Source organism: Ostrea edulis, chromosome 4 (genome assembly GCF_947568905.1).
Source record: "Ostrea edulis chromosome 4, xbOstEdul1.1, whole genome shotgun sequence".
NCBI classification, from domain to species: Eukaryota; Metazoa; Mollusca; class Bivalvia; order Ostreida; family Ostreidae; genus Ostrea; species Ostrea edulis.
In genome coordinates this window covers 38,882,117-38,901,964 of record NC_079167.1, presented here as the reverse complement: position 1 = coordinate 38,901,964, position 19,848 = coordinate 38,882,117, and the positions used below count along the sequence as shown (strand labels likewise).

At 35.8% G+C, this 19,848-nt stretch overlaps 1 protein-coding gene across 24 annotated transcripts in view; it reads right to left on the bottom strand.

Moving 5' to 3' along the window:
* The window catches only part of LOC125668024 (uncharacterized), a 44,805-nt gene that overhangs the window by 1,588 nt on the left and 23,369 nt on the right, over positions 1–19,848 (bottom strand). For 21 of the 24 annotated variants that reach the window (XM_056162577.1, XM_056162565.1, XM_056162578.1 and 18 more), the window contains 20 exons: positions 14,646–14,855; positions 13,213–13,432; positions 10,856–10,963; positions 10,591–10,655; positions 9,463–9,558; positions 7,110–7,262; positions 6,369–6,513; positions 5,184–5,454; positions 4,607–4,980; positions 4,009–4,164; positions 3,784–3,900; positions 2,879–3,052; positions 2,426–2,659; positions 2,179–2,262; positions 1,769–1,855; positions 1,484–1,579; positions 1,122–1,229; positions 729–884; positions 485–577; positions 212–355 (listed from right to left, as the gene is read on the bottom strand). In XM_056162577.1, coding sequence (XP_056018552.1) covers positions 212–355; positions 485–577; positions 729–884; positions 1,122–1,229; positions 1,484–1,579; positions 1,769–1,855; positions 2,179–2,262; positions 2,426–2,659; positions 2,879–3,052; positions 3,784–3,900; positions 4,009–4,164; positions 4,607–4,980; positions 5,184–5,454; positions 6,369–6,513; positions 7,110–7,262; positions 9,463–9,558; positions 10,591–10,655; positions 10,856–10,963; positions 13,213–13,432; positions 14,646–14,855 — 3,091 coding nt within the window. The remainder of the gene's footprint in view (positions 1–211; positions 356–484; positions 578–728; positions 885–1,121; positions 1,230–1,483; positions 1,580–1,768; positions 1,856–2,178; positions 2,263–2,425; positions 2,660–2,878; positions 3,053–3,783; positions 3,901–4,008; positions 4,165–4,606; positions 4,981–5,183; positions 5,455–6,368; positions 6,514–7,109; positions 7,263–9,462; positions 9,559–10,590; positions 10,656–10,855; positions 10,964–13,212; positions 13,433–14,645; positions 14,856–19,848) is intronic. The other 3 variants (XM_056162572.1, XM_056162573.1, XM_056162571.1) reach the window with 2 other exon arrangements.

Genomic DNA, 19,848 nt, shown 5'->3' with positions numbered 1-19,848 from the left:
ATCTTTCAACACAATGCATTTAATGTTATGTATGGTTACAAATGGTGATGAAGAATAAAGATTATCTTAACATTTTCAACGCATTTGAATTTATGAATGGTTGCAATTGGTGATGGAGAATAGAGATTACATTTACACATTTCTTTTTATGTGTTGTTACAATCAGTGATGCCAATAGTGATTTTAGATTCACTACATTGTTCATTCTTACATTTTTGAATTTTATGGAAAGTCCATCCACGAACTGCTCAGCCGTTTTCCCTTGAGGAACCATGGACTCGAGAGGCTTTCCAGGTCGTTCCCTTGCGTATTTATCCTCCATTTCAGGGGGAATATAGTCCGTGTTCACTTCAAGCTGAATATAAAGATGTACCACAATTTACAAAATACAAAGAAGAGAAAAGTACATTTACAGGTAACTTTCTGATTGGTGTTTCAAGACACGATTCACATTGAAACACAGACACTGTGAATCAGGACTTACCAGTTTGTTCCCTGGAACATCCCCAGCCAATTCATCGTCTCTTCTAGCATCAGCCAGACGAATATATACAGAGGCTCCCTCTATCAAATGGATCTATATAAAAAGAAAGAAAAATGTAGATCTTAAAATACAAATCAACTTGTATGTTAACCGCTAGAATATTTATCATAAAATAGCAAACAATAGGTGTTACATATTTTAAAACTCCTCTACATTATGATATTGATTATGTATTTTCACTTACGGTCCCGCTGCGGATGTTCCTCTCCATCCAGTCTTTACACGGTTCCCGGGCTAGCTGTTTCAGCATCTGAGGGGACGGAGATCCGTCAAACAGGGGGAGCTGGAAGGTTGAGGTATAGCAGTAATTGTCTGTAAACGCCTGGAGGGGGGTCCATGCCTACAACAGAAGTCACACAACATTCATTTTGTATGAATAATAAAAACATCATCCATGGATTTTGGCTGTTCTTGGATGACTATAGAAGAATTTCACAAAAATAGCCATCTGCAAAAAGAACCAGTACTATTGAAGAATTTCACAAAAAATAGATATCTGCAAAAAGAAATGGAACAGTTTATGGTATTTTGTTATCATGGTAAATGTGAGTACTGATCTAAATGAAGAAAACGGTACCTGTTCCAGTAATCCATACTTGTAGTTCTCTTTGGCCACTGTGACTTGGACTTCCTGAAGGTGGACGATGACTGTGAGGAAGCGATGGTAGGACCTGGAGGAGAAATGCTGCAAAACAAGAGAAAGAGGACACATCAGGAAGTTGTTAAAATATAATAACAATAACACATTTCTGACAATTCAGGTTTACTGGAAATATAATACACTGGCTGCTGATTGCACAAATTACCCAAATGTTTTCTTTGTTTTCATACCTCCATAATACAAACAAAACTAGACCTTTTACTCCCTTTAATAAAATCATGACAACTAATCAGTGTGAACTATATTCTATCAAAGAAAGAGAGACAAACATGGTTTACCTTGAATCCATCTCTCCACTGCGGTGAGGTGTTGGTGGATTTCAGGTCCAGAAACTCTGTGAACACCAACTTGTCATAGGTGGCATGTGGAGCACCCTGAAAAAAAGGAGAAGAAGCCAAGTTTCAGTGGCAGGCACTCTGTCACCAAATACTGCCAAATCATTTATTCTAAGAAACTGTTATACCAGTCTGATGAAAACCAGTCCTCCTCCTTCTTTCACCTACTGACTAAAAGAAGAAGGGGGGGAGGATGGTTTTAATCAGGTTGCTGTTATACTGTCCTACCATGTAGAATGCCCCTGGTGGATTTAAACAGATGTGAGCATGTGTGAAGTTTGTCCACGGCAAATTTGTTGCACCATCAACAGCAACCTGTGAAAAATATAAACACACACTGAATACATAGAAATATTCACCCCCGTTTTTTCCCTTCCCCTTTGCCCCTTGTCCTGGACAAATTCAAGACAAGATGAAACTGTTTTCTCTCTTATCTCTATTATTTAACACAACTATGTCTGGGTGAATTTAAAACGGGGCGAAACTGACTCCAAGTGTAGAAAGGTGGAAATAACACTGGGGGGGGGGGGGGGGGGGGGGGGGAATCACCCCGTATATAATACAGTATATATATAAAATAAACTCACAATATTGTTAAAACTGTTAGAGGGATGTTCATTATTGACAATAAAACAAACCTTTATTCCCTGTTTAGCACTGTACTGACATATGAATGTCAAATCAATGTCCAGAGGCTTGTTGTCTCCCTTGGTAAGTTTGTTCTGTAACAAAGTCATGAAAAGGTCTAAAAACCATCCCCATTCAGTTGGTGTACAAAATGCTTCCTGTACTTCAATACTTCATCATCCAGTTGCTTTACAAAATGCTTCTTCTACTTCAATACTTCATCATTTACAGTTTTCTGAATAAGTTATGGTTACTTACTCGGATGTACTCGTCCAAGTTTTTATCATTGCGGTAGAAGCTCTCCTTGGCTTGGGCTATTTTGGCCACTGCGTCACGGATTTTGATGGCAGGGCGCCTCATCATGGAGTGGAACAGCTTGCTCTCTCCTTTGGAAGGCATGCATTTAGTTGAGTAGTAAATCCTGTCCGTGTACTTGGGTCTTGGTTGGTATAGACCTAGTCTTAACCAATCAGCTTGTGGAACTTTACTTTGCTATTGGTAATCAAAGTAAAGTAAGTTTTACTTACACATGAATTTGATAGCTAATAAACAATAGTTCTAGTAGAGACATATATTCATATGTCTCTGGTTCTAGCAAGGGAACTAATTCTTCACTAACTTGTACTGGGTAAACGTGATCTAGATGTTACTTTAATGATATATATACAATAATCCTGAGAAAATGGTCATTTATAAGTTGTGCCTGCTGACCTCCAGGGCCTTTCCAGATGGTCCTTTAGCAACTCTGGTCAGTCTCACTAACAGGGAGGCACAGGGAACATATCTGATGCCAGCGTCCCTGATAATGGACTCTGTGAGTGGATCCACTCCGTTTGGTCCCTGGCTGTACAACCTCAACTGATGGGCTCCCTCATTCAGCGACACCTGAAACAAAGTGGAGGGTATCCCAATAATACAGTAATTTTACATGCAAAAGATAAATCTTGCCATTACATGGCAAATAATGGTCTTCTTTCAAAATCTTCAGATTTTATCATTTTACACTTGAAAAAAGATACCCCCCCCCCCCCCCAATAACTTCATGTAGTGTGGGGGTTACAGAAATTGTTACTTGTAGCCCCGGTTTGATACCTGTAGTCCCGGTTTGTTACCTGTAGTCCCGGTTTGATAGTGCGAGGGTTACAGAGATTGTTACTTGTAGCCCCGGTTTGATACCTGTAGTCCCGGTTTGATACCTGTAGTCCCGGTTTGATACCTGTAGTCCCGGTTTGTTAGTGTGAGGGTTACAGAGATTGTTATTTGTAGCCCCGGTTTGATACCTGTAGTCCCGGTTTGTTACCTGTAGTCCCGGTTTGTTACCTGTAGTCCCGGTTTGTTAGTGTGAGGGTTACAGAGATTGTTATTTGTAGCCCCGGTTTGATACCTGTAGTCCCGGTTTGTTACCTGTAGTCCCGGTTTGTTAGTGTGAGGGTTACAGAGATTGTTATTTGTAGCCCCGGTTTGATACCTGTAGTCCCGGTTTGATACCTGTAGTCCCGGTTTGTTACCTGTAGCCCCGGTTTGATAGTGTGAGGGTTACAGAGATTGTTACCTGTAGCCCTGGTTTGATAGTGTGAGGGTTACAGAGATTGTTACTTGTAGCCCCGGTTTGATACCTGTAGTCCCGGTTTGTCTATGGTGGGTTGTCTTTCTGTTCCAGATTCTACAAACACATTGAGAGTGGCATAACCAACCACAGTCAGCTGTTTGTAGAAATTGTCCACAGTGTAAACCTACAGAGAGAGAATTTCATTCCAAAATATTCCAATATAATATTTGAATGAAATAGTTTTCCAATTTATTGCAAACATATTGTCCTATATGAGGGATATTTGTCTTGCCTTGAACAAAATGGTTGCTGATGGTGGGATGTTATTTTCTCTGAACTCTGTTTTAGTCTCGTACACAGGATTATAAATGTCGCTGTCCAGTTTGACAGTGGCATTGATGTCCTTTCCATGGACCTCATATTTCCTGTCCAGCACCCGTCCTGCCACCTAAAACATGAAGAAATCTGTTTCCTTCACCTGATTATTACTGTGTTCAATGCTTCTATAAGATAGTAATGAAGTAACAATTAATAACAGTCCGCATGTTATACATGTGATGAATGCAGAATTTATATACGAAACTAAACCATAATCATCTCCAATCAAAGACTTTGAGTAATTATGACTTGAGAAGTCGATCCATTTGAATTCTCGTCAATACATGTGTATCATAAATTTACAAAAACAAAACTGGTGTTATAAATTGCATGTTGTCACGTTTTCAGTGTTTTAGGTATACAGTATACAGAGAAATTATCACCCCATTTTTTTTTTGTCCATTTTGCTTTGAAGAAATTTGAAATGGGATGACATATATTGTTTTTCCATGTGTCTGGGCAAAAATAACAAGGTGTGAAAATGTCTCTGTATACAGCATCCTGATGCTGACCTTGGTAAAGGTGACCGAGTCTGGTAAATATCTGCTACCGTCCACATAAACATCAAAACCATCTCCAGACAAGAAGGGATCTCGACAGGGCTTGGATCGTTCACATGGCAACCATGAATATTCTGGAAGAACTTCCTCTCCATCTTCTGACATGTCACTGGGTGTTAGGGAGCCAGGTCTGGGATTTCCCTGGAAAATGTTGATTCTAAGGGTCCCCTTACCATACCTCCTCCAGTCGTTATTACCTGGGATCTCGTCAAATGGGATCCGGCTGGGATCAGGAACGGGGGGCGAGTATAACTTCAGGGTGTGAGTGCCAGTGTTGATCTGCATTGTTTTGGGATTGTAATTTCTTCTTCCCCTTACACTGAGATCTGTTACAGAATAAAAAGTCTCTCAGTAAAATTCTTCAAATCAGAATCGAAGTACAGAATATCAAAATTCCCCGAAACACAATCATGCATAGAAATTGTATACAAAACTTTGTGCATAAATATTTTGTAGATATACAAATGTAGGCTTTTTTTTTATAGGCCAATGCAATGTTTGGTTTTTAAAGGGGGCTCTATACACTTACTTTCAGCACACAGAACCAGGGGAATCGCTGACCAGGCGACTAAAGTCTCCTCATCGTACAGTGTGGCCTCATTTGCTGGGTCTGCTGCAAACTCTGACAAATCTGTCTGCCTTTTCCGTAAGTAAAAACGTGCGATAACAACCATATCACCTTGCAAGTCTATGTCACTAAATGTGGCTTCCTGTTGTCCAAAGATGTGGTAGCCATGTTTGAAATTTGATTTGACTGCAGTTGTACTGCAGGTTACAGGACTAGTAGACGACTGTACAATCTGAAAGTCAGAAACATTATAGTTTTAGTTAATTTCTAAAAATATCAGACTGAATCCATAAAAATATAAATAGATAGATAGAACCAGGATGTAAAATCAAACAAATGCAAGTAAATGATAACTCAGCCATATGTCTAATTGAGTACCCACAAACATCATTCTTATCAGCTATTTTATTGTACATTAAACTATAGCTACACTAGCATAGTATGAAAATTGTACCATTTCCTAAGATGAATTTAACCACGGGCATTCATTCATGTTCTTATAACATGGTTGACTTTGAATATTACTTCGTTTGAAATGTTTCCAAATTTTGAAGGAGGTTGTTGGTGGCATGTTATTCAAGGACATTAAAGGACACTATGAATGTGCCCCCAATGATATACTTAATAAAATAAAACTTAGTTTGGTGTTTTACAATTTAATTTCTTTGCATTTTATTTTAAACGCACAATGGACTTGTAAACTGCATAAGGCAATCAAAATAAAATAAACCTAAAATGTCAATATCTCATAATTAACTGCAATCTAAACGAGTGCTAAACACTTTGATCAGACAGTCCACCACTGTACTTCATACTTAAAAACTGAATCTGAGTTATCAATTTTGATTTTCTGTTAATCTTTTAAAAGCTATAGATTTTTAAAGATGAAATAATTCTGTATATTTTTGCATTTTTCTCTAAATACTAATCTTGGTATTCAATAATTGCACATTTCAGAAAGTACCTGATATGTTGACATTTCCAACATATGAGAAAGAAAGGAAAAAGAAATATCAACAAAGCAATATCTCTCCCATCATAGAAGGTGAGATATAATAATTTTGAAACATATAATTGTTCAATGATAATTTTACTGGGGTAATATTAATAATTTGATGTTGTGTGAGAGAGGAGTGGGAGCTATACCTTTCCAGTGGAGGCGTAATATGTAGTGATGCGGACCTTCCCCTCCCCATTCTCCGCGTGTTTCACGCGATCAACCTGGAATCCTATTGTTGTATCCTGTGGCTGGACCTTGCCAGGCTGGATACTTGGTAACCGTTCCTGGCGGCTGATGAAAAAAGAAATATAAAAAAAACAAATTATTTATACTATAAACCTGTGATAATTTCATTGAAGGTCATGGGTCTGCTTTTAATAATAGGGAGAGCTACAAATCAATTAAATATAGAAATGGATGAAGTCTTTAAACTACTTTTCATTAATTAGCTAAAAAAAAATTGTGTAAAAAGAATTTTCATCTCTAAATACTATCTAATAAATAAAATTAGAAAAGCAAAGCGTCTTGGGCAATTTTAATCTGAGCTAGTGTATCTACAGTTATGGTGACCAGGACATTATCTACAGGAAACCGTTGTGTTAGTCTCACGCATTGCCTTCTGTGTTCAATCAAGCACTACAATACCAAGTGAGAAAATAAACATGGTGCACACAAGTAATCAGTATGTACATGTCAGCTTGTCAGAAAATACAAGTATGTTAACTTGAAAAATCACAGAGACATCTTTCATTTGAAAGATATTTCATCTTATTAATAATGAATACACACACCATCATTATTTTATGCATAGCAGGATATGGAACAGATTCGAACATTAGCCAGTTACTAAATTACACAGAAAAGCATCACATGTATCCACGTAATACCTCTGCGGCTTCTCAGAAATCTCCGAGGGAGGAGTGGGAAGAACTGGGCGTGCTGTGCGAGGTGTGCTAGGTGCAGGTGCGACAGGCACAGCAGCAGGAGGTGTGGGGACAGGGGTACAATAAGTTGTATCGTACTGTTCTAGATCAGGGCTTCTGAAATTAGTCCAATACCTGTGATGAAGGACACATAATGAAATATTTAAATTTGCAATGTTTTTGCTTTTGATATTTTTACAAAATCGTCATGATAGCCATTTCCTCACGAATGTGTTGCAGTTGTGAATGGATTAGGAATCTTCTGACACCGATACTAGATCTCTATTGTTACTCTGCATGCATCTAATGCTTGCCTAAATGTCTGCTTTACAAACTGTAAACTGGACACTCTCTGTACAAACAGAACTATTTGTTGTACACAATGTTCAGAAGACAGGATACATTCTACAATAGTGTTCATTTATTATGTGATTTACCCTTGCTCTGTGGTTATTGGGTCATACTCATATTGTAAGGAATTGGAAAAGTCAGGAGAATATGTCACTTGCTTTTTGGGTGGATATTTTGCTCTAAATCTAAAATCAAAGGTATTTGTTTGGATTTCACCAATATCTTTACATTCATTGAATTATTTGGTATGTAAAAACAGAATTTTCATTCTCAGAATAATTTTTTTTACCTTGGATACTCATCAAAAGAATCATTTGTGTTGCTAGGAAACATATTAAATTGAACCTTGCGACAACTGAAAGACAATCAAGTATAAAAATTTCATAATATGGAATATTCTTAAAAAGTATGGAATATGTAAAGGAATTCTGACATCACTAATAACGTTTTTTGTACTAGATCTATGCCTATCCATGCGTTTCAGTGCAAGCATACCTTGACCGAAGGGGGACTGGGGGAGAGGGGTGTCTTTGGGGAGGAGTGTTAGGGGTGGGGTTATACCACTGAGCAGAACGATTCTTTAGGGAACTGAAAAAACATCGAGACATTAATTTCTGATTCAATATATACAGGAAAAACACAAAAGGAAAAGAAATCTTGTGATTTTACATTAGATTCATTGTTGCATTTCTTGTGTCCTCTAAACTGACATTGGTAAAACTTTCCATCATACAGATACACATCTTGTGTCCTCTAAATTGACATTGGTAAAACTTTCCATCATACAGATACACAAGGCAGGGAAAATTATGGTTTTCTTATTTTTTTTTAAAAATATTCTAAAATTATAAGATCACATATGGAAAATCTAGAAACAAAATCATCCTCAAATTTAATTATCCATGAATGTGTCTGCAATCGGTGAAAACTTTTGCAGTAAATGACTTCACAAATAATGAACCTTCTCCATGTTTCCGATAGTCATTTACATGGTATCTCAACCTGCCATTAGTGTCTCAGGTCATTAATTCTCAAATCTTTTATCACAGTGAACAAGAACACCGAGTGGGGCATTTCCTAAATCACTCAATGGGTACCATATTCAAACATCAACTTTAGAGTGTCATGTCCTTAACCTTTGACCTTGACATCAGCAAGTATTTTCTCCCTCCCACAAGACACATGTAACAAATATGAAGCTGAAAAATCAAAAGATATCATTTCAATTGTATCCACATTTGCTTATTCAATTATCAACTTTTACATATGACCTTTTGACCCAGATATAAATTGGAAGCATTGTCTCACTTTCTGTCATCTCTGCTGCGATTATGAGAGAGAGAAAGCCCACACCGTACTCTGCCTTTAGAGACAATGTTTGTTACTTTGACCTATACCCTTTTGACCCGGTAATTGATATATTTTTTTTAAACCTATCTCATCCTAACTACTATCGCTGTAACTAGCATGAGAAAGAAATGGAATGGTATTCTTTATATGGTGTGCATAACATCGTCACATTCACTCCGACATTGATTGACCTTGACCTTTGATCTTTTGACCTGTGAATTAATAGGGATCTTCCTCTTTTTATATTCTTTTATTGTAGCAAGAATGAGATCAGTGTCTGAAAGAGTACCCATTATATGGTGCTCACATTTTTTTCCACACACACACACACATTACAGTATATTTACTGTAACTTATTACACACACACATTACAGTATATTTACTGTAACTTATTACACACACACATTACAGTATATTTACTGTAACTTATTACACACACACATTACAGTATATTTACTGTAACTTATTACACACACACATTACAGTATATTTACTGTAAGTTATTACAACTGAGTATTACATTTTTATTGAATAACAACACGTTTGTAATGACTACATTCAGTAAAATGAGCTCAGTTATTTTGTATTGATTTTATACCCCAACAAGTGTATTACCTGGACAGCTGGGATTCAGGGGACGTAACTCTTGCTGGTGGGGGAAAGTTAGGAGGGAGTGGTTTGTGCAGAGAGCCAGGAATGTGACTATGAAAGCTGGAAAATCAGGTCATTATAGAAAGAGGTAGAGCTAAAAGAAACATATGGCAGCTACAAACATAGAAAATATATAAAGTGGAATTCATAAAAAGGTAAATGTACTGAAAACAGAAAATAAAAACATTTATTGAAGTGCTCAGCTATTCAAATGTTAGTATATTAAAAGAAATGAAAGAAAACTTGTATTCTTATTAATATCAATTTTTCTTTAGGGAAAGCTGACAATTTTCAAATAGCAAAAAAATATGAATAAACAGACAATGCAGTTTCCAAAATTTTTAGATTTTTTTATTTTTTTTATTTTAGAAAAGCTTCCAGATTCTTATAAATTGTTACTTCTCTTTACACAAAGATGTAAAATGTCTATGTCTGTGGCAAATACTTTTCAAAGTATTCCCTTCTTTAGAAAGTGGAAAAACAAAATATCTAAACAGTTGTATGGTAGATATAAAATCGCTCAAATCAATAAAACTTATTTATAAGAAATTCAGTTACAGAGAGAAATCTGTTTTGAAGAAAAAATTGAAAATCCAGAGCCATAATCTTCATAAATTTATGCAAGAAAAGATAGTTATAAGAACTCAGTTTATTTTTACATGTATATATATGATACACGGAAGTCAAATTCAAGTGTTCTGATCTCATTAGAATTCCAAATGATGATAATCTAATCACATACATATTCATGCCCAAGATATAGGTAATTTACAAATAAAAATATTATAAATCATGAATTATTTTATCACATGGATATAAGGAATCTTAGTTATAATGAATTGAATCTAGGTGTATCCTGGAATTCCATATACACGTACCAGTAAGCAAGTTTCAAGCATCTTTTTTGTTTATAGTGCAAAATCAAAAAATCTGCATCTGATAATAGTAAAACTTTAACATTGTAATTGATTCAATTTACACATGACAATGCCCTTCCTAAGCCATCACCTACTGCTTACCAAAAACGTGTTAGGCATATCGGAAAAAAAACACTTGTCAGACTAAGAGCAAGAGGGAAAAGGCGGGTATTACCTTCCTAGCCCAGTTGATGCAGTGGGAGGGGCACGAGGCGAGAAAGGTTTGCCTGGTGGGGGGATCTGAAAACAACAACTCATCAAATCATTCTAATCCTGGCTGAAGATTCAAACATTTGGTGCTAAGCTATCAAAAACTGTTAATACGTGACTTAGGGTTATTGTTGGCTGCATATAAACAAAGCTTCTTGAAAAATGGTTAAAGCTACGGAAAAAAATTGTCTACACAATACAGAAAAGCTAGAGACAGGGATAGGGCTTACTGCAGGAGGGCGATACTGGTTAAAGTTGGCTGGAGAGATGTTGGCCAGAGATTGGACCTCCATGTCCCTCATGTTGACCACTCGGTAGTACAGCTCTGCATCCTGAAACTGAAGGACGGCAGTCTGGTTGTCAATCATAATAAACTTACAGGCCATTCAATTGTGGTTGTTTAAATAACTTAAAAATGTAAACCATTTTTAATTTGTGAACACTCTTTTCACTTGAATGATTACCTTGATACAAATCTAAGATTTTCATGAACAATTTCATTTATATGCATTGTGAAAACAAACAGATCATTCACAAACATTACGTCTTGTAGATGAATTCAGTGAGACAATAATGTACAAAAAAGTTTTACTAAATACATGTATAAGTAATGGATAGTAACATCTGCATTTTGAATTTTTACTCCGAATTTCAAGTAAAAATTATATATATATATATATATAAAATCTCTAGCAACATTCAAATGTCTTGTTAAATCAGCCCGTGTACAAATTCCATTATATTTTCTTGTTTGGGGAATAAATCCAACTTCATTATAAGCTTGTTGCATGCACTATTTAAGTGTGCATATTGGCTGTATTAGAGGTATAAAGTTTTCTGTAGTTCGAGAGTGACAGGAAAATAACAAGCACAAATATACAACAACAACAACAGCAGCAAAACAACACCCCCCCCCCCCCAAAAAATCCCAAGTGACCCATGGGACACATTATTCAGCTAATCAGCTGTATATCCCCCTATGTAAAACTTTCAATTTAACCCCCATTGTGGCCCCGCCATTGCCCTAAGGGTCATGGTCTGTACAAACTAGAATTTTCACTACAAGAGGATGCTTGTACAGAATCTTCACTACATGATAATTCCTGTACAGAATCTTCTCTACATGAGGATGCTTGTACAGAATCTTCTCTACATGAGGATGCCTGTACAGAATCTTAACTATAAGAGGATGCTTGTACAGAATCTTCACTACATGAGGATGCTTGTACAGAATCTTCTCCACATGAGGATGCTTGTACAGAATCTTCACTACATGAGGATGCTTGTACAGAATCTTCTCTACATGAGGATGCCTGGACAGAATCTTCTCTACATGAGGATGCCTGGACAGAATCTTCTCTACATGAGGATGCTTGTACAGAATCTTCACTACATGAGGATGCTTGTACAGAATCTTCTCCACATGAGGATGCTTGTACAGAATCTTCACTACATGAGGATGCTTGTACAGAATCTTCTCTACATGAGGATGCCTGGACAGAATCTTCTCTACATGAGGATGCCTGGACAGAATCTTCTCTACATGAGGATGCTTGTACAGAATCTTCACTACAAGAGGATGCTTGTACAGAATCTTCTCTACATGAGGATGCCTGGACAGAATCTTCTCTACATGAAGATGCCTGGACAGAATCTTCACTACAAGAGGATGCTTGTACAGAATCTTCTCTACATGAGGATGCTTGTACAGAATCTTCAGTACATGAGGATGCCTGTACAGAATCTTAACTATAAGAGGATGCTTGTACAGAATCTTCTCTACATGAGGATGCCTGTACAGAATCTTAACTATAAGAGGATGCTTGTACAGAATCTTCTCTACATGAGGATGCCTGGACAGAATCTTCTCTACATGAGGATGCCTGTACAGAATCTTCACTACATGAGGATGCCTGTACAGAATCTTCACTACAAGAGGATGCTTGTACAGAATCTTCTCTACATGAGGATGCTTGTACATTAATTTAACAAACTGAGAGGAGTTTTCAAGAATTTTCATTTACTTTAAAAACTTCATACTGTGGCTTAATCCTGACCCCCAAGGATCATGGTGTGACATTTCTTAAATGAATGTTTGTGTATATATGTTATATGACAATCTTGTGGTTATTGAGAAAAAGATTATGAAAAATGTTTCCAATGTATTCATATGTAAAAGCCACTATGGTCCCACCCTGGCCATGGGGGTCATGGTTTAAACAAAGTTCAAACTTCATTAAATAAATATATTATTCTAAAAAATTGGTTTTTGAGAACCAGATTTTTTAAAACATTACATCCTATTATTTCTTATTTATCTCCCTTTGGAAGGGCATGATATTCGTTAAAATAAACACACCTTAAAACCCCTTACCCCAAGATGTTTTAAGCCGAGTGTGGTGAAATTGATCTAGCGGTTTTGGGGGGGAGGGGGAAGTAAAAAATGTAACTAGTTAACAGATGCCGATAGGCTAAATAAAATCCAACAAACAAACTTGGATCAGAGTTTGTTTCCAATTTGGATGGGCTAAAATAAAAGCTTCATGAGGTTGAATTGGTCAGGGCAACTTAAGAATAAGTCACAAACCTTTTCTATATTTTGAAGTTGACTAGGATGAAGATAAGGTTTAATGGGAACATTTCTGAAGGCAATGCGGAACTTTCCTGCAAGAAGCTGTCCCCTGCCATCAAAGAGAGGAAGCTTAGTCCAGGCTCTCGTAATAAGGCTGTGCTGGTCATAATCAGATCCTGGTCCTCCAGATGTTTGTAACTCTACGACAATTCCAAGATCTGAATCTGGTGGGCATCTATAGCACAAATAATTCAAAATTTTTATGAAAAGAATATTGCTTTGTATACGAGTTTAATTTATTTAGTATATTATTTTAAATTACAAAAGTAACACATTAGAAAGGGCCCAAAATGGTGCCTGACAGATGTTTAGATGGACAGATAAAAAAGGAAACTTAAGCTATTGCATGACCTAGAAAGTGCTAACAGACGGATGGACAGACACCATTAGGGTCTTCCTCTGCCTTATCAGAGTATTATGTATAAAATTTACGAAATGCTTCTCATGTAATATCGAGTTATTGTGTGCCATAGAAAGTGCTATCATCTGATTTCAAAATATCAAAAAATTCTAACTCCAATAACTTTGTAATGACAAAGTCGATAAATCTGAAAACTGAAAGGGGCAGTCCTCTGCCTGATCCTAAGTAATGTGTATTATGTATAAATTTTATGAAAATTTTCATTTGACAAGAAGAAACTTTTATTATCACATGCCTTGCTGACAGACAGACAGAATGATGGACAGAGTGATTATTATTGGACACCTGACATATGGCTGGGGCTTAAAATTATTTTAAAATCCACTGCATATGAATTTTTATTTACAATTGCAAATGTTCTTCACAACTTTAAAGAAGACAATACATTTTACTAGTTGTCATATTACATCTGCCAAGAGGGTGACTGTACATTTATACAAGTTCCATAAGAAAAATTGAAATATGATTTATTTTAAATTCATGATCTTTATGTTATTTTTACTACACTTTTGATCTTACAGTTTATTTCTTTGTAAAGGTAGAGAAAATAAAACTTTGGTGTAAACATAACTGTATACAACATTTAAATGTTGTCACCTTTGGTGCAAACATAGTGAGATTAAGATCAATGACAACGGGAAATATCATAAAATGATGAAGTGCAACACCGATAACGCTAATTCAGGATTGCGATAAGTAATTCATGATCTATGATTTTGGTTTCGTCTGTTTGTGTTTATTTTTCTTTTTTTGTGTGTGTGTGTGTGTGCCTATCAATTCATTAGTAGGATCATACAAAAAGTAATGCTTGGATTTCAATAAAATTTTCACTACATATAGGCATCATGACTGGTAACATGTGATAAAAGTTTTGAAGAGATCGAATTTGTGGATTTAAATTTCAAAGAGTGGGGTGGATTTTGAGTTTACATGTACATAACTTCCAGTAACAGTGTTTATGCCTTACTTTGGTACAGGCTGTCTAGCCCCAATTATTGCATTGGTAGAGCTTGTTCCATAAGCTCCTCCTCGAGTGACAGGCTCTGTGTAAACTGTGGGCATTAGTGTGGGCTCCCCCATTTGTGCAGACACTCCATGCAGGCCCACAATTAATCTGCAGGCAGTCACTCTTTGATCCAAATTCAGTACAAGGTCATAGAAAATCACAAAACCAGCACTGAAAAATAAGCAGTTTCGGCTTAAAGGGTTGAATAGTAAAAATAAAAAATCTCAAATACAATATAACATTTCTCAATGTACTGTATACAGGGTAAATTTCACATCCATTTTATTTCAGAATCTGCTCATTTCAGAAATGGTCAAATTTAAAACTGGACAAACAAATTCATTCATTAAAGTAGCATAAAATGACTGTACCAACTTAAAACTGGGCAAAATCATTTTCAAATCAACTTAGGTAAAAATAACACTGGGTGAAAAATACCCTGTATACAGTATTCCAGCTGATTTCTACCTACCTTTACAATATGTTTAGGCAGCTTAATTGTAGGATTCTGATTATAATGCATCAAATGTGAACCAACACACTTAAGGAAAGTTTAAAAAGGCTACATAATGATGTGATGTTTAGCTGATTAACAGAATATATAGGTAACCATGTTCTCTGAGATTTTTATGATATAATTTGATAGAAAATTAAAGATAATGCTGTTGGGAATATGCACTGAAGTTTTATATTTCAAAAACGAAACATATAGGCATATTTGTTCCCTAGAGTCCCTGCTGCTGCATAAATTGTCATGGCAGATAGTAGTTTTGTGCAGGAGCACGAAGAAGGAAAATTATCAAGGTCATCTTAAGGCAAATATATGACATTAGAATCCCTTTTAAGCAGTGGGTAGCTAAGGCAAGTTTGACTGTTTTCTTACTTCAATACACAATAATTCCTTCAAAACCCTCGACTAATTTGTTTATTTACATATATCAACATGACAATACATGTAACGAAAAATAAATACATGCGATACTTACAATAAACTATTCCCTCATGATTCTCCGATGACAAACAGAACTATGATATCATTTAATGTAACATACCTAACATCTACAGAATTTCTCTACTGTTACCACCATACAAAAAGTACCAGAGATTAAGTAATAATTACAAAATATGATAACAAATTCACAATGTTTTATCACAGCCGGCTGCGTCTTAGAGATGGAAAATAAATGCGTTAGGTTGACTTGTGGCAGCTGTCAGTACACAATGGGCAAGGAATCTACTCTTGATGTGAAGCAGGCACACGGACCACATAAACCCTAAGAGGAAATGAGAACTAGTTTACAGACTGGTCTCATCGATCTAGAGCGTGGAAGTGGCCTCACAAGTCCCATTACACAAATTTTAGAACAGAAGATTCAGATCACAGAAAGGCAAAAACATGAAGTTCAAATGAGATTTTAAAAAATTACTATATTTTCAATTTTGTCATTCGTAATGACACAAGTAAGGCTACTTCAAGCAAAGTCATAAAGATGTGTTCATTAAAGTTTTAAAATGCTTAATCCAAGTCTGTGGTACAGATGATTAAAATTACAAATTTGTTTTCTTAAATAAAAAAATCATGAATCACATTTATATCATGTTATTGATTAATTTAAATTTATAAAACAAAATTTACTTCCTGCATATCTAATCTGTTTTATTTCTTCAAGTTTATGTTAGTAATGATAAATGAAGAACTATTAAGCTTTACAATATACTAAATCTATGAAATTTTGAATACATGAACTACAAAGCTAAGAAACGGAGACAAATCTCTAAGAAAAGCAGACATAACTAATTGTGCTGAGGAACCTGAAGCTCAAAACATTATTTAACCATTTCTTAAATGTCTAGGTGCATATTCTACAAGAAGCTTGTTTTAAAAAGATCTACATATATTTATGTAAGTGTCTTGAAATAATCCTGTGGTGATTTGAGTGCACAAAAAATTAGTTTATGGGCTGTTCATCGTCTACAAGGGTTACCTAGCACTATTTCTGTGACTCAGAGTCTTCGTCAAAAGGATTGCTGCGATATTTATCATGTGGTTTGTGGCTTTGTGTGGCTACCCAAGAATGAAATGCTGTGGGCAAGCGGTCCTTACTAAACCGGTTGGGACTGGAAGGAAGTGGTCAATAACCATACATATTAAAACATTGCTAAAAAGATAAGGAAATACATTTTCTTACAACTACCCCCCTAAAAGCAACTCATTACCAACATGGAGCATAAAACCATATAAGAAAGAATTTCAGCATCACCGAAATTGACAAAAACGTAGTGGTCTATGTCTAAAACTTTTGGGAATGTCTCTGCCTTATTACTAAGGGGCACGATCAAAAGTTCAATGTCTGAGAAAAACTAAATTCACATAGTTTTCACCAAGAGCCACCCCCCTTTAAACTAAATATGATGAATGTTGAAACTAATCGATTAACAAGTAAAAACACACGAATATAAATAACACTCTGTATTATAATACCTTTTCTACTGTTTATTCACAAATGAAAGCGTACATTAGAATTATCAGATGTTCATTAAAGTGTAATATTATTATGTGGTTTTTAACAGTCACTTGTCTTTTTCCACTAAAATAAAATCAATGTCAGATGACAGAAACTTATGGGAGTTTTTACACACACACCCTAAATATTTGAATTTAGATTTTTATCTGACATTCATCTTCTGATCTCGGCCCTAAGGTCAATCAATTATCACCTAATATGTGTAAACTGTAGAAGTGATGTGTCCTTCATGGTATACATTCCGACCAAAATACCAGCCTTTAATATCCATGTAAACATTGACCTTGAGATTACCTAATATAAAAAGGTCATGGCCAACTATACCAACACTGGAAAATATTAAGGGATTTTCTGGAAAAGCCTGTGAATTTTAATTCATTGCTTCTACTTATTTGAAGAACAAAACATTTGCATGTTAATATTCTAAGCACAAAGTGAACAGTCATGTAAGGTGCTGAATGTGCGGTAGGCTAATGAAGACAGACCCATACATCTTGCAAGAATCAGTCGGGATCATCAATGTCTGATGCAGGGCGGGCCGTGGGCGGTGGTAACCGTGTGCTCACGTCACCGTTGTAGTAATGTTGAGTAGCCACCCAAGTGTGGTGGTTTGAAGGGACATACCGATTGGGGCTGTAAAATCATTTATTTCTGTTTTGAAAACTCGTTTCCAGAAGACAAACTGCTATAAATTATATATTGTATAGTCTGAGCACTCACTTGCTTTGACCAACACAATGAAGTTCATATCTGGTGACACAGCTTTTTGTACATGTATAAAATCAAACAAACTGAATGGTTTTAAAATGTATCGCTCAGACTATTCAATATATAATTTATAGCAGTTTGTCTTCTGGAAACGTTAAGTGGTTCCAGATCAGCACAATGATAAGCATGAGTTGTATTTGATAAAAATACCATAACCCCACTTCCAAATGAATTTCTATCTTTACGAAATACAGAATTAAAACAGTCCATATGCAACACATCAATGCTAATACTTTTGTCTAAGTGTGTTTCAGTAAAGAAAAGAATATCATAATCTTGAATAATTGTGAACAGATCATCAATCTTATTTCTAATGCTTCTGATGTTGTAATATTAGGAGAAAACCATGATTATGTCATTTGATTTACAAAATTGTTGTACTTGCTTTTATATATATGTATGTAATAAATCATGGTTGTTTGCCCAAACTGGTATTTTGTTTTCTTGACAAACAAGTCAATGCCTACACCATTAAGGGAGTGGAATTAATTAAATGAAAAATATCAAGAACACTATCATGTGTACAAACTCAGATAATGCATATCTTACATATGTAGTTTTCATGCTTGAATTGGGTCTCAAGCTGTGACAATGTCATTTAAAAGTCCAAAATGCAGCTTAAGTTAGATGGTTCTAGGTTTCAGAGTGTGCAATATATGATCCACACACGATTGTAGTATGTAAAGCCAAAAAATTCCAAAATGACGTCACAGTGACCTGAGTTTAGTTCATGATATACTCCCCATCCCCATTCCACCCCAAGATGCATCAACTGAAGTTTGATGGTCCTATGAATCACACTGTGAAAAACATCTAAACATAACTATGTATAACCATAAAATTTCAGAAGGATGCCAGTGATCTAGTTTTGGTTTGCAACACCTTCCCTTTATCAAAGATGCATCAACTGACCCAGTTTAATAGTCCTAGGCCTCATAGTGTGAAAGATACGACCCGGACATAAAAAAGCTGATAGACAAATTTACAGATAAACAGAGACAGGAAAGCCTATACAAGTACCATAATACATCCCATCGAAAGACGGGTGTAAAATAAAATGACTAATACTCCAATGTCTTTATGTGCTAATGACAGCATCTGTAGAGGACCAAGATCAAGCTGATCAAATTGTAAAACAAGAGGCCCAAGGGCCTAGAATCGCTCTTCTGATAAATTGTACAACCCCACCATTTCTATTCTTAGCCTCTTAGTATTCTAAATCTTTAGTTAAATCCTAAGAATTCAAAAAAGTAGGTCAATGTGACCTACTTTTTGGTTTACACATTTTGAGAACCCAAGAAATATCAACTGACAAAGTTTGATGATTTTCAGCCAATTAGTATCTGAATATTGAAATATAGCTGTCAAATTCCAATCGTAGGTCATGGTGACCTACTTTTTGGTCAGCGAACTCCGAACATGCAAGACCCATCAACTGACAAAGTTTGATGACTGTAGGTCAAATAGTATCTGAATTATATAAATATTGCCGTCCAATTCCAAAAGTAGGTCAAGGTGACCTACTTTTTGGTCGAAACCCTTCGAACATGCAAGACCCATCAACTGACAAAGTTTGATGACTGTAGGTCAAATAGTATCTGAAATATATAAATATAGCCGTCAAATTCCAAAAGTAGGTCAAGGTGACCTACTTTTTGGTCGACACACTCCGTAGACTCAAGATGCATCAACTGTCAAAGTTTGATGATTGTAGGTCAATTAGTGACTGAAATATATAAATATAACTGTCAAATGCCAAAAGTAGGTCACAGTGACCTACTTTTTGGTCGATACACTCCGAAGACTCAAGATGCATCAACTGACAAAGTTTGATGATTGTAGGTCAAATAGTGTCTGAAATATAGTAATTT